This window comes from Coptis chinensis, chromosome 3 (genome assembly GCF_015680905.1).
Source record: "Coptis chinensis isolate HL-2020 chromosome 3, ASM1568090v1, whole genome shotgun sequence".
Lineage (NCBI taxonomy): Eukaryota > Viridiplantae > Streptophyta > Magnoliopsida > Ranunculales > Ranunculaceae > Coptis > Coptis chinensis.
Genome location: NC_141458.1, coordinates 73,766,951 through 73,789,280, shown reverse-complemented (window position 1 = coordinate 73,789,280; position 22,330 = coordinate 73,766,951). Strand labels below are relative to the sequence as shown.

Here is a 22,330-nt window from a genome sequence, read left to right as displayed (position 1 = left end):
TTCTTACTTTGCTTCTACACTTTGTTTCCATTCTTAGCTATTTTTTTCCTTTTTCTTTTGGCTTTTGACTCCTTTGATTCTGTTTTTTGGAGTTCTAACTTTTTATTTTATTTTATTTTATTTTCTTTGAATGGAAACTTTCTTTTCTTTTCTTATTTGAAGCAACTAACAAATTCTTGGTTTTCCACAGGTCTTTCTCTTTTCTTTTCTTCATTTCATCTCTATTATCAGACTCATTCAAAAGTGGGTAGACTGATTTTTATTTTGTTTTGTTTTTTTATAAAAGGGTAAATGATTTGTGGTTTATGAAAAGGCTAAAGAAAGGCTCAGAGGGACGACTAGTGGAAAATAATTTCATATTGGTTTGAATTTCTGGCTATATCGATCCAAAAAGGGCCTAAATTCTCGCTTAGGATATGGTATAATGATCAAGTAAGTGGACGTGTGATTTCTCTATTCAGAATTTACTTATCCCTTGTGTCATTACTCAAATGTTTTACTCATATAAGGCTTTTATGCTATATTCTCACATGATTTATAGAATAAGTATACTAGCCTAAATTTCAGAAACTTACTGTCAATACAAATATAGATACTCATACAATATATTTATGGAAAGATGCAATGACTATTACATACATATTAACCTAAGTTTCTAAAAACTATTCTAATTTAAGAGCTAACATGAAACTTCTAGATTACTATCATCACAGAAAAAGAAATAATACCAATATTCCTAAGTGCATAGTATAAATACTTTTTATTATTTTTTTAATTTTTTACTAGAAAACAAGTGCATATATATATATCCTAATATGTCCTAATATGTGCCTTAAATTACGCGTGTTTCTATGCCACCCCCAAACAAAAACATGCTTTGTCCTCAAATTATAGAAATAAGAAGGATAGAAAATACCATAGAAATGTGTGAAAATTTTAGAACACCAGCAAAACAAATTTAGAACATACTAATATAGATAAATAAAAACAGACACAACTCTTTATGAGTTCCACTCTTTATGGGAACAACAAAAAATTAAATTGCTTGGGACATAAGCAAACACGAACAAAAAGTAAAACTTACCTCATATCCAACATTTAAGCGTTGTCCTTCTCTTCTATAAAGAAGTGAGGTTCCTTTGCATCCAGCAGAGTCTGCCATCCTGACTGCACAATCCTGTCGTGGAACCAGTATCCATAAGTGTCACTCTCGAGCAATTCTTCAAATGACTGCTCCGATATAATTTGAGGAGATTTCATAGCAACAAATACACTACTGAACTCCTTGAAGTGAGTATGGAAAAACCCCAGAAAATTTTAAAACTGGAGGTCTTATTTAGGTAAGGGCACGGGCGCGCTTAGAATAACCTATGGAAGAGCGCGTGCGCGCTTAACTATGACTCTGTGTTCCAGGTCCTTAGGCGTGGGCACGCTCTGTTATAAGGCAACAGAGAGGGTGTGCATGCTCAAGGTTTTCTGGGTTCAGGCTTGTTCTTGAGAATGGAGGCGAGAAAGAGAAGAAGAAAAAATTGTGTTTGATTTTTAAAAGGGGGTCATATGCGGGGCATGTGTCCGCGTAGGGTTTAATTCGTTTGGGCTCAAGCCCAACACAAATCTTGAAATGCCCATCCTGTCCTATGTCTCGTAAAATTTAAAACTAAAATTCCCGATTCGTTAACGGTCTGATTTTGGCGAATGAACTATATGAAAACGATCAGCAGAGAAAGTACAATTCAATGATCTATAAAAAAAAACTCAAATCTAACCGTAGTTTGAGTTTTTACAAGAAACAGAGTTTTCAGTTTTCTAGCTTTACCCCTCCCGAACTTAGGCGATTAGCTTTACCCCGGTTCTTTCATCTATCTTACCCCCCAAGATCACACCACATCTAAGTCATTTGTCTTTTTGTCAATGCATATAAAAAGATTTTATTGCCCTTTGCCCTTTTAATAGTTTTCTAGCTTTATTCCCCAGGAACTTAGGCCATTAGCTTTATCCCCAGTTCTTTTCATCTAGAGGTTTACCCCCGAACTTAGGCCAATTAGCTTTATCCCCCAGTTATTTCATTTAGAGGTTTACCCCTAAGTTTGACCGTAATATTTTTGGTCAAGACAAATAAAAAGACTCTAATGCCCTTTTCTAGGTATAATTACATAAATACCCTGTGACTTTGACAAATACAAAATTGGAATTCAAATCATCTATGACACATGTCATGATATTGAGAACTTTATCCGATATCTATACACCACTCTAAGGGTGTGGATGTCATTTGATAAGGATTGGTATATAACAAAATATATAAAATATATATATTTTTTTATTGTATAAAATATTATATAAAATCATAAACTAATAATATAAAATTGTAATAACAAAATAATAATAATAAATGATAAATATATATATATATATATATACTAGTTTTTATAGTGGTAAAATGAATTATTCAAAGCAAATAAATTTTTAATTAATTTTAATTTTCGGATCGGATATTTATCCGATATCCAATTCGGATATCCGAAATCGGATTCGGATAAATTTTTTAATATTCGTCGGATTCGGATACGGGTTCGGATATCGGTATAAATTTTCGGATTCGGATTTGGATACAGCCATATCCAAATCCAAACCTATCCGTTTGCACCCCTAGATGGTAGTGATGGTGTAAAGCCATCGGATATAGTTCACAAGACCGTGACATGTGTGTCCTAGATGATTTGAATTCCAATTTTGTATTTGCCAAAGTCACAAGATATTTATGTAATTATATATAAAAAAGGGCATTAGAGTCTTTTCATTTGTCTTGACCAATTACATTACAGTCAAACTCAATTGACTTGGATGTGTTGTGGTCTTGGAGGGGTAAACCTCTAAATGAAGGAACTAGGGGTTAAAGCTAATTGGCCTAAGTTATGGGGGTAAACCTCTAGATGAAAGAACTGAGAGATAAAACTAATTGGCCTAAGTTCCTGGGAGTAAAACTAAAAACTATTAAAAGGGCAAAGGGCAATGAAGTCTTTTTACATGCATTGACGAAAAAGATAACAGTTGACTTGGATGTAGTGTAATCTTGGAGGGTAAACCTCTAGATGAAAGAACTGGGGGGTAAAACTAATTGGCCTAAGTTATGAGGGAGGGTAAAGCTAGAAAATTGCAGAGTTTTTACTGACGTTTTCATTTCGTTCCAAAAACGTGCCTTTTAAAACATACCTTTTGGTACGTTTAAATCATCGCTATTAATCTGTTGGTTTTAAATGTTAAAATGGGTATTGACGATTTTTTTTCGTCAGAAATAGTGCTATAAATTATTTATCATGCCAAATTATTCTTTTTATATTTGAAACATTGCATTGCCGAAGATACAAACGGTTGGAAATAAGTATGTACATAAGGCGACGTTTGATTTCGCCACTAATTGTTTTAAACTGGCGACGTTTGTATGAATCGTGGAACTAGTGATATATATACCGACGTTTTAAAATGTCGGGATTTATGTTTTCGATTTTGCGGGATTTTTATTATAACCACCGCCAAAGTTTGATTTTTCACGAAAAATAGGGAGGGAAGAAACACTGTTTTTTTTTTTTCGAAAATGATTATGAGAGAAAAAACACCCAAAACACAAATACAGTAGAACGGCTCTAACTCTCGTTCTCCATTCTCTCTCCAGGTACTTTTCTCTTGTAATTATTCTTCTGTCATTTTTTGATTATTCTTCTTCTTCCCCTTTTTAATATTCTCCAATTTTTTCAAGTTCAATTGTTAAAGCTAAAGTTTTGGTGTAGGTGCTTCATTTCCTTCTTCCTTCATTGAGGGAAGGGAAATCTCTGGTAAGTTATCGAGTAAAAGTCGTTCATTGAACTTGGTTATGAAAAAAAGAAATAGAAAATAGTAAAGTTATGATTTTTCTTTTATGTTTCTTGTTTGTAGAGACACAAGAATTATCAATCAAACTTTAGAGATAAAAGATTCAATTTTTTTTCTGGAACAAAAGATCTAATTTATTTTTTATTGTTAATTTATTAGTGAAAGGTAAGATGCGGGAGGAGTTGTGATGCTAATGGGTATAACCACTCATGATGATTTTATTCTATGTAATAACTATCGACTTCTTATTCCTTCAGATATCCCAATTAAACAAAAAATTAAGGTTGTTGCTCTTCTGGTTCGATCACTTTGTTTTTCTTCTTCTTTCTCACTGTCCAATTTTCAGTGTTAATCCTCAGGCATCTGCTCCCATGACACCTTTCACCGAGATGGATATTGACGATGGCCAAACAACAGTTGATGAGGATAGGATAGGGGAAGTAATATGTACTGGCTCTAAAAGTGCAAAGATTGTGTCAAATGCTCAAGATGAAAATATAGCTGATGATCCTTCTGCTCTTAGTGGTAGCGAAATTCAAACTATAAATATAAATGAGCATAATTTTACTATTGAGCCAGTCGGAGTTGCATTGACAAGTCCAACAACAGAGTCAATGCTTCTGGAGTTTCAGCTTTGGTGCAAGGTTTGCTAACAAGCTCTAAATGAATGCTTCATATTTGGTGGTTGGTGCAATGCTAGTGTGTTTTTTAATGGTTTTGTTTCCAGGTGAAGAGGGACCAACCAGTATTAAGGGAGACAAATATTGAGCCAAACAAAATATTGGAATCTGTTCCATCAAATGGTGTTGCCTCGAACGTTGAGAAGTTAGGACAGCAGTCCGATACAGTAGCAAGTTTTAGTTTACCAGTGCCAGAGCCTGAAATGTTACTTTCAGTACCAGCATCAGTTCCTGATGCTCAAAATGATTTACTAGCACAGTTTACTCCAGAAAAAGAAGTGTCTGAAGAGGGTGGAAATGGGTTGAAAAATCCTTCTGGGCAAAAACGCCAATTGATGGAAAGTGCACTAGTTCAACGGTATGGTAGTTCAACAATACTTTCTGGGATTCCCCATTCTAAAAGAATAGTTGATTCTATTCCTGATGACGATGACTTGTTGTCATCCATCTTAGGTAATATTTTGATTACAGAAAGCTTGCATGTTCTTTCAACATTATTGCACAGTGGTCTTTTGTTTCCTTTTGTATTTTACATTGGGTTGCTACTGGTATATGCTGAAGGTGTGGACAAATATGAATTACTTTTTTGTTCCTAGTTTAAACAAATTATACGGTTGTTGCAGTTGGAATAAAATTGATCTTCGGCTCTAAAATTAAGGCCTACTCCACCGCCAACTGAAATAGCATCTAGAAAACAACCGAGGATAACACCACGAGCTAGTGTGGTTAAAAGGAAGGTTCTTCTAGATGATACCATGGTCCTGCATGGTGAGTATGTCTTTGTTTTTCTAAGTACTTCCATATGCAAATCTTTTGTTTTTTAAACTCTCCTAGCTGCTATAATTTAATATTCAGTTTTATTTTTGTGATTCTAAACCTGTTTTTGTTTATATTAACATACTTGGTAATTGATATTCGTTTGTAATGATTAGCGCTCTTCTTGATCTATCATGCTTAAATAGTGTCAATTAGTTGTTGGGCCACCCCTTCAATTTGAAATAATGCAGAGCTTACACATCGGAAGAACAGATAATCCCAAAACTTGTGCTTTTTGTATGGGGATTTAAAATAAAATAAAGGTGAATATATAATGATTTTTTGTTATAGCCTGTACGACAGGCAGACAACGATATTCTTATTTATTTATTTAAGTATGTTACTGAGTACTAGTTCCCACCATATGCTCAAATTTGTAAAAGTGTGATGATTCTATTTCTTTGTTTACTTCAATATTGATTACCGTTGCATTTTGTTTCCTTGTTTTCTCTTGTATCCTCAGTACAATACGGCAGCAGTTGACAAGTACAGAAGACATACGGCGCTTGCGGAAGAAAGCTCCTTGTACTCGTCCTGAAATTTGGTTGATTCAGAAACATTTATTGGAAGACGAACTTTTCAATGAACCATTATTTACTAGTAAGTTTACGGTTCCAGATAACTTTTAATGGTCCCTTTAAAGTTAACTGTTTTACTTTTTCATCCTTTATTAGATCCAGATATGTGTAGGGTTTTGTGAATTTGCAACCTCATGTCATTGGTCGTTATACAACTCTTCAGAATTTTTTTAGAAGTTTAGAACCAATATTCTGTGTATGTATTGTGAACTAGCATTTGGTTGGGCAGACTGAGAATTTCCTGTAGTCCTACTATTGTATATATTTATCGTTATTCCTCAGTTCTCAATCTTTGCAATACTATGTTGCCAACTCAAATTGGAAAAAACATTCTCTTCAAATGTTTAAAGTCATTGCCATTTGACTCTGTACTTGCATATACACATTTATGTATATGCTTGGGGAAGTTTTTTGCAATCATACAAGTAGAGTATTATGTGATATTCACAATTAATCGAAATTACTTGCTAACCGTTATAGATCAATCTTGGTATGTTATTTTTGCATGGAAGGTGAATTGGTCTTCTTTTATTTTCTCAGGTATGTCTGTGGATCTGATTGGTTTGCAGAATCGAATATTTGATGTCACCGAGTCCAGAGAAGTTCCAGGCGAAGTTATGTGGTCAAGTGCCACTAGTCTTATTGGAGAAGCTAATACAGAAGGACCGGATGAGCCTGTAGCCGCTGGTGGTGGTGAAGCCAATGAGTCCACGGCAACAATCGTCCTGGTTGACAGCCAGTTGTGCGAAGAACATCTTAGCGACCACATTGATTCTGGTACTCAACAACTTACAAGACCTTTAACTGATATTCTCCCAATGATTTACAAAAAGGCCAAGCAGATATATCTTCCCCTATGGAAATAGACAATGGCAGTGTGGTTGCTAACACAATGGACCATACTAACAACACTGTTTCTGATGATAGGTGTAATGGAGAAAAGTAATGGAGTACAAACGGTTCTGCCAAATGATGGCAATCTAGACACTCAGTTTGTCGAGAAGGATGCCTTCATCATGCAAAGATGCAATTACAGAGATGATGCCGTCAATGGTTCAGAAGTTAATAAGGAAGGACTCCATTTAGACAAGGGTGTTCCTATGGAAAATGATCGATCTGCTCAGGAAATATCTGAGAGCTGTTCAGTTAAAGTGATGCTGCAAGACTTGCCACAAGAGGTTGATGCATGTGAGGTGTGTTTGTCCCCTAAAAATACTATGCTGGAAAAGTGTTCCGGGGACGATAGAGCTGATGTACCAGAGGATGTGTCTGCTACCCTGACTTTTGTAACCGATTACCATTTCAAAGAGGGCATCAGAAGCGAGTCGAATATGTCACCAAGGGCTTAAAATGTTGTGGATGTTGCAGGCAATTCCTCTGCCTTCATGTGTATTGAAGATCCTCAAAGGGACTTTTCATGCCAATCAGAATTTAAAATAACCACCGAAACTGTTCCTTTCGATGAATTCGAAAACCAAGGAAGCCAGGAAGCTGATTTAGCAGGAAACTCGAGCTGGCTTTCAGCTGATCTGGGTGGAATTATGGCTGCCGAAACTACGTCATTGTACAATGCTTCTCTGGAAACACCATGTGTAAGTTTTAACTTCACTTCTGGACATTTTCAGAACACCAAGTTCCGTCTTAGTTAAATCCACCTTAAGTGGGATTAATTTACCTCAAAAGCTCTCGGTTCTAACTAGTGATCCATTAACTGTGAAGATAAGCATACCTGAAACTTGACTTCATAAGAATAGTATAAAGGCTATTTAAGTGGGGATGTGTTTTTCGCCAAAGTGGTATCCTGTTTGTTCAGTGCACATGTTGACTTTGTGTGTATGCCTTGACATTTTTTTCATTTGTAGTCATCCTCGGGAATAATCTTGTTCAGGTCTGCCTAAATCTTGCTTGCATTTTGCACGTAAAGATAAATGAATAAATAAAATAAACAGTAAGGGTGTGAACGGGGAATTTATAAAATCCCTTGTTAAATACAATGCCACCTGTTAAATTTATAAAATCTCTTTTTCATTGTGCAGGACTTGGGAAATACACTAGATGGAAATGATACAGGTACATTGCTTCTATTTCCATATTCAGCGTGAATGATCTTGTGATTTTGCCTCAAACAAGGATACTGAAATTGTGAACTATTATTTTTCATTAAATGTTAGTGTGAGTGCTATATTCTGTTGACGTGTCACTTTTTCTGTTTTACCATTTATGTTGTTATGAATCATCATGTAATAATTTCAATTCTCATCCCATAGGTATTAGTGAAATTATTGCTCATGCTTAAGGAAATTTTGATATTATTTCCGCATTGCATGTGTAATTGCACATGTAAATACAAATGGTTCTTCTTAATGATGTTGATGGGTCGGGTTCCCATTTAGGTAGGTGCATGGTTCGAATCTGGAGTAGATTGGTGGATGTATTGCCAATATATGTGAGGTCGTTAGAAACCCATACAAAGTCTAATGCATTATAAATTGACTAATATCTCCATTATTATCCCGAAAAGCAAATTCTTCTCTAGCCATATATACTTATATAGTGTGTGACACATTAAATGTGATATGTCACCCATTTGATATGCTGATTTCAGTGTTTTGGTCAGGGAGAGGTTAAAGTATACATCCAATATATGAAGTTTATTATCAGATTTCGTCCAGTGGACGTTTTTAAGTACTTTTGTTTGTCACTGCACAGTTCTTTACTCTCAGATGCTTTCTTGTTCGAAAATTGTTTTCTTATGTCATTTGATATGCCAGGGTTTCTGAATTTCAATGATGAGGATACAGTAGAAGAAGATAACGGTATTCCTAATGCTGAAGAAGTTGGCATCCTTGATAACAGTGGGTGGTCTTCTCGCACCAGGTATTCTGCTCTCGAGTTTAATTTACATTGTGGAAGTTGGTGATACAAGTTGGAGACGTTATGGGCAACTTAAACCCACATTTTTCTGATACTTTAACATTTTAAGGAAAGTAAACACTTTGTTAGTGAACGAGATTTTCTTGCTGGACATAAAGTACATGTGTCTGTGTCTGACACGATGAAATACCAAAGATTGAGGTAATATCACATGCAATATGTGAGTGTGTCGTGTCCAATTTGGTTCCTATGACTACAGCTGTTATTCCATTGTGTTTATGCACTTTCAGATCTGTTCTTGCTTGTTTAGATGTATTGGGTTGTTGTGCTATCAAGATTTTATAGTTTAGGATCTGTTTGAAGTTGTAGGATCTGATTTTATAGTTTAGGATCTGCTCTTACTTAGAACATGATAAAGCTTGTTTGAGGTGGCAAGCATTTTGGTTAGTTGAAGTTTTTGTGTGTTTATAGGAATGATTTCATTCTAGGTGGAAGTGAGTGTTGAGAAATGAGGAGAACACGTACTCCTATATCTAGAGTTGGTGAACTTGCTTTCAAGTACAAAGTATTGCAACGGTTTTGTCAAGCTAGTAGTTTAGTTAAGCTTGTTGTGTGTCCATTGTCCAGTGTCAACTCTATTTATCTTCTTTTTAATTTTTTACTTTTAGTGTACTTATCATCAAAAACAAAATAATAAGAAGATAAACTTTCTTCTTCCTTCATGCCTAGCTTGTGCCTATACAAGGTCAGAACAAACCCCATATCTTTTTCACTTAACCTTTTTTATGAAACAAACCTATTTTAAAGTATTTGGGACAGAGTGATAGAATTGGAGATACACACTAGGTGTGGCAGATCGAACGTTGTCATTTTGACTCGAGCAAAATTTGATTTCGGTTTCTTCGTCTAACTTTCATTAATTAGTTAGTTAATTAAATAGATTTCGCATTTAAAATTTGTTGGAATTGTGAGATGTTGTGTAGAACTTAAATTGGGTATTATGTGGCAGTGGGTATAAGAGAAGTAATGGCTTGAAGAATTAAGAGAGGGTGCAATAATGGAGCATTAGTTTGTGTATGGAATCGATCTTAGGTCAGTGGTTGCACTTGTCTTAGAGAAAGGGGAAGTAGGAATAGTAGTGTGAGGTGGAGGAAGTGAAAGTAGCTCTCAAGGAAGGGAAGGCAAGGGCTCTCGGAAGGAAGGATAGGGCAGAGGTAAGGCCACGACGAGCGAGAGCTTTCATGTAGTGCAGGCAGGCGAGTATAGTTCTGTTGAAACAAACAATCGGTCTCCGGGGGACTGGTAGCCCACTTAAGGAGTGAAGGCACCAACGAGGTGAAGATAGCAGACTTGCCTTGAGACAGGAACATAGCATAGGGACATTGCTCTAGACAAGTTAAGTAGTAGGTTGCAAAAAGCTCCTCTTTGTTGCTCCTAGTAAACTACTAGACATATTGTCTACTCTGCTTTTATGGAAGAGCTAAGTCCAAGAAGGGCTCTCCAAAGTCAACTGTCAAGCTTTCGAATTCGCCTTGAAGTTGATGAATGATTGCAAGGCTAGCAAGAAGCATGTTTGCTTATCATCTGCTGAAATAGTACATCGGGTTTTTTTTTTTATTAATCCCTCACATTCATGAAGCAGATTGTCGAAAAGGGCTTTTGATTTACAACTATAAGTAAATTGTTCTGCATGGAGAGATTTACATAAGGTTTTTTATTACTGTTCTTAGCTTCTGATAGTAATTCCAGTCCATCGGAACCATCAATCATAAGATTAGCCAGTCAGAAAGTGTGCGCTCTTCCTAAGCCTCATTAGCACGCCAAAAAAGATAGAAAACTCTTTCCCATTATCCACTGTTTATGTTTATTTTTCCCCATCATTATTATGTAATTATAAAAATGTTTATGATGATTATCCTCAATGAGTTGTACTTTAAATATATTTTGTCATATCTTGTTTGGTTTGACATTTCAGTGGATATGAACTAAATATTGTCATATTTTGTTTGCAGGTTCTCTTGCGGTTTGGAAGAAGCAAGCAATTTATATGGGTTTGTTTGGGCATATTTCTTTTGGGATATAAAATACTATGTGATAAATGTTGGATGTTCAGACAATATTTTTTGATGTTTTGTTGTTTATAAGACTTATATATATATATATATATATATATATATATATATATATATATATATATAATGAATTATGTTACTCTTAAACATGGAGAAAGTGATCTTTATAATTTACTTTTGGAAATGTTGTTAGTTAAATTTAACATGGTTGGATTGAAATTATTTATATGATTATTTTAGGTTTTGTGATCGAAAGAAATGAATTCATGTACGTAGGTAATTGAATAAAAACAGTGTAAAAAAAAATCCGCATTTTGTCAAAGCATCACTAAAAATAAATGTATAGTGACACAAAAGCATTCCTACAAGTATATTATTTGCGATAAATTTAAAGAACATTGCCACAAATTCATTTCCAGCAACGGTAAATAATGTTGCTATATTGATTTAGTAACCAAAAATATGGTATTGTTGCCACGAAACAAAACGTCGGTAGTAGAAGATTACAACGACGAAAAGTACAACGTCATTAAAAGTTAATATTTAGAAACGATAAATAACGTCGTAATATGAATTTAAGTAGCGAAAAATTGGTGTTCTTGCCATGAAATAAAACATTGGTAATTTTACTATTACCGACGATTTTTAAAAACGTTGTTACTAAACCGTCTTTAGCAACGATAAATAACGTCACAATACTAATTTAAGTCAAGAAAAAACTGGTGTTCTTGCCATGATATAAAACGTCGGTAGTATTCATCATTACCGACGTTTTCTTGAATCGTCGCCAAAACATAGTTTTTGCCACGTTTTAAATAATCAAATACAAAATATATATATCGGCGTTTTTCTGGGCACTACCGACATTATAAAATGTCGTTGATGCTTAACCTTTGCCGACGTTGTTTTTTGTAGGTTCAGATCTTTTGCAACTATTCTTCTTGTGACGATCATAGAAATGTTGCCACTAACAATTACCGTCGTTTTTCTTACCTTTTCTGACAGTTTTTTTCTTCGCTAAAACTCATATGTAGAAATGGAAAACGCCTCGAAACGTGTGAATGACATAAGTTATATGATCAAAAGAAATCTAAATTCATAGATAGTGTCAACCCGAATCAAAATACGACTAAACGGCATAAACAACAAGAATAGGAAGTTGAGTGATAAAAAATGGAAAGACCAAACACCACCCCACCCCCAAACAAATTTTTGAAAATGTGGTTTAGAAAATTTGTTTAAAAACGTGGGTCTTTTAAAGTCAGATTCCCGAGACTTGCAAGATTACTGTTTATAGGATTTTTTACTTTTTATGAATAGGGTTTTATATAAAAGAAAACAGAAAAGCAATAGGGACGTAAATCACTCCATAGAGAAACACGACTCAAAAACGAGAAAACATGCAAGAGTGGAAAAACGTGAATTACGTTAAACGTAGACTTAGGATCCGGTACTTACAACCACACACTCCAAAGAGAGGGTCCGGTTACCTTAATGGTACACTCCCATAATATAAGATTGGAATGGAGTACACCAAAGAATAAAATGAGTCTTTTATAGTCAGATACTCGAGACTTTATCTAAAACATGTATTAACATGTAGTTTACCATATATCAACAATCTAAAGAGTTGCGGGTTTGTCCATAAATAATTAACACGGACTGCACCACCAAACAGAATCAAGCACCAATATTTCCTATGACGTGGCGTAGCAGAATGAGAGTGAATATTGATGGATCTAGAACCTAACCTAGCATGCAATTTTTTTTTTCTCCAACGAAAGGGTGGCCAAGTGAATGATCGTGAAAAAATGGATGATTGTGGAAAATATGTGGGATATGGATAAGTTTTAGAAGAAAGGAATGGAAAAAATGAGAATGTGGGTTTAGCACAAACTTCATTGGTGGTGTGGGTTGGTATAATCACACATCTGAAATATTGAAAGGGTCAGGTGGCTTGTCCTTGGGTAGTATTTCCTCACCAAATAGGTTTAAAAAATCATGAAGCACAGGAGAAACAAGAGGGTCAAGTGCAAACGCAAGGTTCCTTTGTAAAGGTGAAAGGTGAGGAATATTCGTGATGGAAGGTGAATGATTGACATGAGGATGTGAGGTGGGTGAATGGTGCATAGCTAGTGTTCTTATTTCTATATCATTAGAGGCCTTGAGATATTCAAGACATTTCTCAATAGGTGGGTCAAAAGAATCAGTGGGATAGAGGGTGAAAAATTCATCTTCCATCATAAATAAGGGATGAATGGATGAATGGATGTTGAGAGGGGGACTCATGAGGTGGCAAAGAAGAGTTGCAAAAGAGTCGAAGAAAATCTTTCTCGATTTCATCTACGTCTAGGGAGTCATCGTCGAAGTTGGAACTTCCGAAGGAAAGAAATTGGTGCATCTGATTCTCAGGAAATATGTTGTTGAAATAATCTTGAGCTAAGCTCTCGATCATGCTAACTTTTCCATCGATAGTTGTATCTGGTAACTGTTTCATCATTTTGAAAACATTCACCTCAACAGAAAAGGTGTCCAAAGGATATGGACATCGAACCACCGCGGCAGTTTATGAGCGCATTGATAGTTGCCAAGAAAAGACGCCCTAAGATGATAGGAACAGAGTCCTTAGCGACTTCTGTGTCGAGGATAACTGATAAGCACCCAAAATTGTAATATTAAACACCGAGAGACATAGCATTTTGGTCGATTATGTGTTTAATGTAATAATTATAATTATATTTTCGTACTTTTGCAGGTTTCCGCAGTTAACATGAATATAATGATAAAACATGCATCGAAGTACGGGAATACTGGAATATCTGAAGTCTTCCCACTTAACCCAGTGAAGCCCAACAAAGCCTGACTAGAACTGAAGTTTCCAAAAGAACAAAACCAGTGCAGAACGGGTCCATATATAAAGAAGCAGCAAACTTCCGAAGCTCACATCTTATAAATTTGGATGCCGACGTTGGCTAGTGAATTGCCAGAGCGACTAGAGCGACAAACTCTACGCAAGGATAGAAAGTTATAAAAACGCCAAAATCGGCGCCGCCACTAGACACACCACGTGGACCCACTCTATGGGCCCAAAAAGCATGACGAGTCAGCATAGGCAGGTGGCAAGTGATGGTCACAAATTGGTGCCACCTTGCAATAGGAGAAAACACGTACCAATTCAAAGCAGGTGGTTTGAATTGAATTTGGCTGAAGACAAAACATTAATAAGGAAAAGACAAAAGACAAAGCATCAAATTAATTCACATGCAGACAAAACTTTGTTATTCAAAGTTTTGAATGTCTCAATTAAGAAATAGACAAAACCCAATTAATCCTTCACAAGGGTCTCCGCTATATATATATATGAGGGGGTCTTCATTATTCGCCTTCAAAGATTTTATGCTTTAGCCTATACATTAGCTAGTTAATTATCGTCTGTAGTTTTCATTTCAGCACTTATATTCCGTCCTTTTCATTCCAGCAGCTTAAATACTGTGAGTCATTTCTTCTTAATAAAAGTCATTTCTTTTCAAGTTTAATTTCTGTCCTGCATTTATTTATTTAATGTATACAGCAAGTTTAATTATTCCTTCAATGACCATGAGCTAATCCCCCCCCTCAGGGGGAGGGTTATGCTGCTCATGTGAGGATTTAGATTGACTCGTTAATATTCTAGAATCACTGCTTAGGAATTGGGTGTAAATTAGACATCCGGTCCCAAAATGACTGAGACTGTATAAATTTGGAGTACTGATGCTCCAAAACAGTCTCGCGAGAGACCCAAAATATCTCGCGTGCGACTCTCTGGTGTTAGACAACTCTCCAATTTGTCCAGCTAATGTAGAATCGAACCAGGAGCTGAAATGATATTCCAGAGATGAAATATTAGTTCAACTCCTTATGCTAGTGCGATGCGACTTCGAGGAGATGTCGCTGCGTTTAAGCTAGGGATCAATACTCGATGTCGTCTCGGGTTTGTCTATGAACTCGAGACAAATTAGAGCTGTAGTGATGTGGTAATATAAACTGTTAAAAAATGATTCTTGCATGAGTATGATTAACCCTCTCCCTGTTTCTCTATCTTTATTTATTTACATCGAAATCACCGTTAGTAATTTACATTATTTACGTTACCGTTAATTTAATTAAACCAACTAAAAAACCTAAAATCCTACTCACTAAAAGTTGTAATTCCAGTTGTGAACCTTGTCGAGCCCTAAGGTTTGGACGATCCCTTACTCGACCTATCCTACTAAACCCACGTGAGTAAGGTAACTTGACTAAACGGACGACTATACGGACTTTGAACTTTGGTCTTCGGACTTCGGACCTCGGACTGTGGACCTCGGACTTAAGTATAAAATAAAAAATGTGAGAAATGAGCGTTTATTAAATGGCACCGCTACACGCTGAAAAACTTTGGACATTTAACGTAATAACTGGAATACATCAAACATAAACCCCCTCCCCTACCCCTCATCTTTTTGATTTCCATTTCTTTTTGCAATACTAACGTGTTACGTACCTGTTTACCCTAACTTTTTCTACTAACAGATATCTGTGAACCAGATCTTGTTTATTTTTATTAGCACAATCTAAGTACTCCGTAGGAATTTGAAGTACTGAACTGACAAAAGAGTCTCGGACGAGACTAAATTAGTAGCGCGCGAGACTAACATGGAGTATCAACACTCCGGTTTTCAGGTACATGCCACTTTCCTTCTCAGTACTCTTTTGGACTCTCTAGTCCTGCTTATCCCCCATCCAGTAAGTTCACGAGCTCAGGAGTTAGTTTGATCGTTGTACGAGGAATAGCGGGACGCCAGGTTTCAAATTCTTAAACTCCTCAAACTTTGTCGAGGATATTACTTGGTGGTTTGCTATAACCTGTTTTACCTTGCATGTTTGTGTGTTGACATGAGAACTCTTTGTATGTAAATGTGGTTCGTCATTACATCTTCACGTTAACACGATTAATATGATTTGAATATATTTGGATGTATGCGTAATTTCAAACTACCTGCTTAGAATATTTTTGTATGTGTATGTTACATCAATTTACGTACGCGGTATTCATTTGCATGAGTTCATTCTCGACATTCCCTTAGCTCACATATAATTGCACTTCTCGATAGCTATAGATTATTGCATTCGTAGGACATATTGATATTCAAGTATAAGTAATATAGATTTGCATGTATAGACTTCCTGTGTAACACTAGCATGTGTTAATTGTATGTTTAGTTTTCTATTTTGGCATCTATCGTTTTTAATTGCATGTTTCGTAATCACGTCTCCATAATACATTAATTACGTAAACTAAAAAATAAAAAATAAAAAAATAAAAAATAAAAAAATAAAAAAATAAAAAATAAATAAAAAATAAAAAATAAAATCATAATAATTAAAATTTCATCATAATCACCTTAATAATACCCCGCATAATACACCATCATAAATCATCATCCTATTCCATCAGTGTTTAGGAAACTTGAAAAATTGAGATTGCCTAATTAAGGAACGTGTTAGCACGAACAACCTCCCTCAATTCTCTCAAGTGACCTGGCTGCTGGAATATTCACACGTTGTCCTAGCTTACCTGCTCAAGTTAGCAACAGCTCAGGAAAACGTGTTTCACCTCCCTCCTTCCTTAATTCTAAAACCTCCAGTCATAATTAGTTCCTTATGAGCCTTGAATTAAAATTAGTATTTGTATGAGACTACGGTCTGGTAAACATAAGGAATTAGAACTTACATATCGTCGTCGGAAATACAATAAACAACTGCTTATGCTATCTCCTAGACATAGTTCCTCCTTCGTAAACCAAAATCGTTAAACATCTCTGTTGCCATTATCTCCCTTAATTATGGCCCAGGAAAATCCCACAGTTGAGAAACCCCTTTCGGATTTCTATACTGCCTTACAGGAAGGACCTGCTTCCTGCATTAAACTTGATGCGATTGTAGGTGATTTTCGCATTCCGCCAAACATTTTCGGTTTGTTACCTGTTTACCATGGTCTAGACCATGAAAAACCATACAATCACCTTTGTCGGATGCAACAAGTAGTCACCACTTTCCACCATCCGACCGTTACCAATGAACAAGTTTTGCTTAGGTTGTTTCCCTTCACCTTAGCTGATAAAGCTTTAGCTTGGCTCGCAGGCGAAGCGCCACAATCCCTTGACACATGGGCCAAGCTCGTACAATCATTCATGATAAAATTCTATACTCAGAAGAAAACTATAGAAATGCTTCAGAAGATTCAATTCTTTCGCCAACATCCCTGAATCCTTTTTTTCGAAGCATGGAGCAGATTCTTGATCGCTTCTCGAATGTCCCCATCATCAACTCGACACCGCTATATTAGTCCGTTCATTCTTTAATGGTCTCTCTGACCATCAAAAGGAAACATTAGATATTATGAACGACGGTTGTTTCATGGACAAAGGCGCTACTAAAGCATACACTTTCCTTGAAAAACAGGCTTCACGAAGCACCCATTGGGGAAACACTGATTCTTCTAGATCTTCTAAAGACACTCCTACCAAAGTTACGTCTATGTTCGAGGTCAAACCCGATCCGTAATTAAAAACTCTGATCGAGTCCCTAAACAAAAAGGTCGATGCTCTTTCAGTTCAAGTAAATGATCAGAAACCCAAACAGGTCATGGCTGCCAATGCTTCCCCATGCAAGAAATGAGGCTCAGCCCCTTGGTTCTAACTCGGTTGAGTATAAACTCCCTCCCATCGACCCATATCACATAACCTCCCTATTATTTAGGTCTCATTAAATAACCTCCCTGTTTTCCAAAAAAAAAAGATAAAATTTGGTCTGTTTTTATTTCCCATTTTATCTTATTTCCTTTTTTACCCTTTTGGGATTGAAAATTTTCCAACTATATGTAAATGTATTTTTACATAGTCATATATATATGTAAAACTATATTTGCATAGTCATTGGAGCTATAAAAACTTAAATTTACATAGTAACTTTTGGGATTGAAAATTTTTCGACACCTGACAGAATATATATAAATGTATTTTTACAGTCATATATATGTAAAACTATATTTATATAGTCATTGGAGCTATAAAAACTTAAATTTACATAGTAACTTTTGGGATTGAAAATTTTCCGATGACACCAGACAGAATATAAATTTAAATTTTCCTATGAAAAAAAATTTCATACGAAAATTTAAATTTAAATAGGTTAAGAAGACTGTGTAATTTTATATTGTCATATGTAAATACAAATTTACATAGGATGACGTCAGCCCGGTTTGTCCTTAAGCCGAAATTATAAGTAAAGATTGATGACGTCAGCCCGGTTTTCACAGGGGTATTTTGGGCTATTTTGGTTTTGATGTTATGTTTTAAATAATAGGGAGGTTTTATGCATATGTTCGCTTACAGGGGGTTTTTGTGCAACCATTTAAGTACCAGGGAGATTAAACCCATTGTCTGCTTCCCCATGTCCTCTTTGCTTAAGTCTCGAGCATGCCGATTCTTATTGTCCTTTGGTATACGAGTACCCTCCCCAATCTTCTGAAGAGGTTTGTCCTTTAAACATCCCTAATGCACCTTGGCGACAACATCCAAATTTGGCTTGGGCACCCCCTGCCCAACAACAAGCTCCTCCGGGTGTCAACAACGGTCCTGTACGACCACCCGCGAACTACAATTCCTACCGTCAAGGAAATCCTCCGCAATTCCAGCAAAGGCAAAGTAATTTTCCCAACAATGCAAATATAGGGTACCAAAACAACCGCAACCTTGTTCCCGCTAATCAAGGATATGGCTACCAAAATCAACCCGTAAACAATAATCGTGAACTTGTTCCTACTGCTCCACTGGTACAATCCGCTGCCGATAAAACAGCTGAAACTTTTCTGACTTACATGAATCAATAGAATCAAATCTTGGCATCTATCCAACAGTCTCTTCAGCTGTTAGCACAGGATAAAAGTCAAAAGGGCGTGTTCCCTAGCCAAGTAGTTCCAAACCCTAAGCCTACAAACATTGCCTTTGAACTCAACAATGCACCAGGATCTAGTAATCCAAGCCAGGGTGAGGTAAATGCCATTACCACTCTTCGTTCTAGCCAAACCATTGACAATCACATGCGTATGCCAGACGTCGAATCGACGGAAGCCACGGCTAATGTCCTTCCAACTCCTACCTCGCAACCTATAACGGACGAAGTTGTTCCTTCCAAATCTACAACCACGTCCCTAGGGAAAGACGACACTGATCCTTATGCGGGTTTCTGCCCAAAGGCTTCGTTCCCTGCCCGTTTGGCAAAGAACAAACGTGACAAACATTTCGATGAGATCCGTGAAACCTTCAAAAATTTGACCATAAACTTACTTTTTCTAGATGCGCTTAAACATTTGCCCAAGCATGCCAAGTTTTTGAAGGACATGTGCACCACCAAACGACGTACGAATGTTCCTCAACAAGCGTTCCTCACTGAGCAGTTTCCCTCAATTACTACTACCAATGGTGTGTTTAAATACAAAGACCCAGGTCGACCAACTGTACCATGCACGTTGGGTGACAAGTATACCACTACCGCACTTTTAGACCTAGGAGCCAGTGTTAACCTACTTCCCTACTATTTATTTAAGCAGTTAGGTCTTCATAAATTAAAACCTACCAATATGACTCTACAACTCGAGGATCGCTCCATCAAGTACCCAAAGGGCATAGTAGAAAACGTCATAGTCAAGGTCCAAGATTTTTACTACCCTGTTGATTTTGTCATTCTAGATACAGAATTAGCCTGTGATTCCATTCCTATCATCTTGGGACGTCCATTTCTTGCAACTGCTAACGCTCTCATAAATTGTCAGGACGGTTCAATGACATTGTCTTTCAGGAACCTTTCTGTCGAACTCAACGTATTCAAATTAATGAAACAATTTCCCGACCCTATAATGGAGGGTGAGATTAGCTTGGTTGATAGTCTGGCACACGATTATTTCACAAACTCTTTTCCCGAAGACGAGGTACACCAATTTCTTTCTTTTGATAATCCTGAGTTTGCTTGACGATGACTCGTACATTAAGGATGTCCACGCATTATTAGAGTCAGTACCACCATTTGATCCTACTACTGCGGTGCCAACTGATTCAGAAGAACCGGACTCGATCTTTTCCATTGAAGAGATGGTCGCTCACGAATCCTTAATCCCCAATCCTCCAACTCTGGATTTAAAACCTCTACCCTCTGATTTGAAGTACGTGCATCTCGATCCCGATGGTAGTCACCCTATAATAATTTCTTCTCACTTAACTACTGACGAAGAAGCACGTTTGATTCGTGTCGTAAACACCACTCTGCTATTGGTTGGCCTTTAGATGATATCAAGGGAATAGACCCTAGCGTATGCACGCATCGTATACATCTCGATGATGGCTCAAAGACATCGCGAGAACCGCAACGTCACCTTAACCACGCCATGAAAGAGGTGGTGAGAGAGGAAGTTTTATGTTTACTTGATGCGGGTATCATATACCCTATCTTTGATAGTGACTGGGTTAGGAGAAGACACGTACCAATTCAAAGCAGGTGGTTTGAATTGAATTTGGCTGAAGACAAAACATTAATAAGAAAAAGACAAAAGACAAAGCATCAAATTAATTCACATGCAGACAAAACATTGTTATTCGAAGTTTTGAATGTCTCAATTAAGAAACAGACAAAACCCAATTAAATCCTTCACAAGGGTCTCTAGCCTATATATATGAGGGGGGTGGTCTTCATTATTCGGCCTTCCGCATTTTATGCTTTAGCCTATACATTAGCTAGTTAAATATCGTATGTAGTTTTCATTTCAGCACTTACATTCCGTCCTTTTCATTCCAGCAGCTTAAATACTGTGAGTCATTTCTTCTTAATAAAAGTCATTTCTTTTCAAATTTAATTCCTATCCTGCATTTATTTATTTAATGTATACAGCAAGTTTAATTATTCCTTCAATGACCATGAGCTAATCCCCCACTTAGGGGGAGGGTTATGCTGCTCGTGTGAGGATCCGGATTGACTCGTTAATATTCTAGAATCACTGCTTAGGAATTCGGTGTAGATTAGACATCCGGTCCCAAAATGATCGAGACTATACAAATTTGGTCGACGGCTCTCGAGCAGTCTTCGCGAGAGACCCAAAAATGTCTCGTAGCGAAACTCTCAGTGTCGACAGCTCTCCAATTTGTCCAGCTGATGTAGAATTGAACCAGGAGCTGAAATGATATTCCAGAAATAAAATATTAGTTCAACTCCTTATGCTAGTGCGATGCGACTTAGAGATGTGAGCGTTTCGCTAGGGATCAATACTCGACGTCGTCTCGGGTTTGTCTATGAACTCGAGATGAATTAGAGCTGTAGTGATGTGGTAATATAAACTGTTAAAAAATGATTCTTGCATGAGTATGATTAAGGCTCTCCCTGTTTCTCTATCTTTGTTTATTTACATCGAAATCACCGCTAGTAATTTACATTATTTACGTTCCTGTTAATTTAATTAAACCAACTAAAAAACCTAAAATCCTACTCACTAAAAGTTGTAATTCCAGTTGTGAACCTTGCCGATCCCTAAGGTTTGGACGATCCCTTACTCAACCTATCCTACCAAACCCACGTGAGTAAGGTAACTTGACTAAACGGACGACTATACGGACTTTGTACTTTGGACTTTGGTCTTCGGACTTCAGACTTCAAACTGTAGACCTCAAACTTAAGTATAAAACCAATAACGTGAGAAATGAGAGTTTATCAATAACGAAGTCGGCTGGGTAGTAAAAATCATGAACTTTAACCAGCACGTTTTCAACCACACCCTTAGGATACTTAATAGAACGATCAGCTAATTGCAACGTCATTTTAGTTGGTTGCATCTCTTGTAGACCTATTTATTTATATAGATAATAAGGAAGTAAGTTAACACTTGCCCCCAGGTCTAATAGCGTAGTCATCGTGTGGGTATCCCCTAAGGTGCATTGTACAGTAGGGCGACCAAGGTTCTTATACTTAATGATTCCATTATGTTTAGATAGAGTGGGAAACTATTCAGTTAAAAAGACATCTTTTGGAATATTTGTTTTTTGCCTAGTAGTGCACAACTCTTTTAGAAACTTAGCATATGGTGGTAATTTTTTAATAGCTTAAAAAAAGGTAGGTTTATCGTTAGATTTTTAAAAACTTCCCTAATCTCGTCAAAATTTGTATCCTTGTTTACCATGGCTAGTCTTTCGGGAAACGGTGGTTTCTCTCTATATTTAGTATATGGATCAATAGGAGTTCTAACCTTGGCCGCTTTCCTCTTGGGTTGTGGTTTAGCTGGTACCTCTACAGGAGTAGGATCTTCAACTTCTATATCGGTATCTAGTCATTTTTCATTTTCAACGACCACTGGTGCTGTATTAATGAGCATAGTTAT

At 36.6% G+C, this 22,330-nt stretch overlaps 1 protein-coding gene across 10 annotated transcripts; it reads left to right on the top strand.

Moving 5' to 3' along the window:
- The first annotated feature begins 3,561 nt into the window (after positions 1-3,561).
- Positions 3,562-10,978, top strand: LOC147510757 (uncharacterized). Of its 10 annotated transcripts, none has more exons than XM_086602613.1 (12): positions 3,572-3,673; positions 3,789-3,833; positions 4,030-4,067; positions 4,217-4,514; positions 4,598-5,003; positions 5,174-5,318; positions 5,830-5,966; positions 6,485-6,721; positions 6,872-7,536; positions 7,981-8,014; positions 8,716-8,821; positions 10,831-10,978. In XM_086602613.1, the coding sequence occupies exons 4-6, from the start codon at positions 4,242-4,244 to the stop codon at positions 5,227-5,229; spliced, it is 735 nt and encodes a 244-aa protein (XP_086458739.1). In that variant the 5' UTR covers positions 3,572-3,673; positions 3,789-3,833; positions 4,030-4,067; positions 4,217-4,241; the 3' UTR covers positions 5,230-5,318; positions 5,830-5,966; positions 6,485-6,721; positions 6,872-7,536; positions 7,981-8,014; positions 8,716-8,821; positions 10,831-10,978. The 10 variants fall into 10 exon arrangements, with proteins under 10 accessions (XP_086458741.1, XP_086458735.1, XP_086458739.1 ...); XM_086602610.1 differs by having other exon boundaries at positions 4,030-4,097; XM_086602609.1 differs by having other exon boundaries at positions 3,563-3,673; positions 4,030-4,514; positions 4,598-4,908.
- The last annotated feature ends 11,352 nt before the right edge of the window (positions 10,979-22,330 follow it).

Bases quoted from the DNA above. Each gene is read 5' to 3' on its own strand.
- LOC147510757 (XM_086602606.1), top strand. From the start codon at position 4,080: ATGATGATTTTATTCTATGTAATAACTATCGACTTCTTATTCCTTCAG. The intron at 4,515-4,597 runs GTTTGCTAACAA...TTTTGTTTCCAG, and splicing joins AGTTTCAGCTTTGGTGCAAG to GTGAAGAGGGACCAACCAGT. The intron at 5,004-5,173 runs GTAATATTTTGA...CGGTTGTTGCAG, and splicing joins CTTGTTGTCATCCATCTTAG to TTGGAATAAAATTGATCTTC.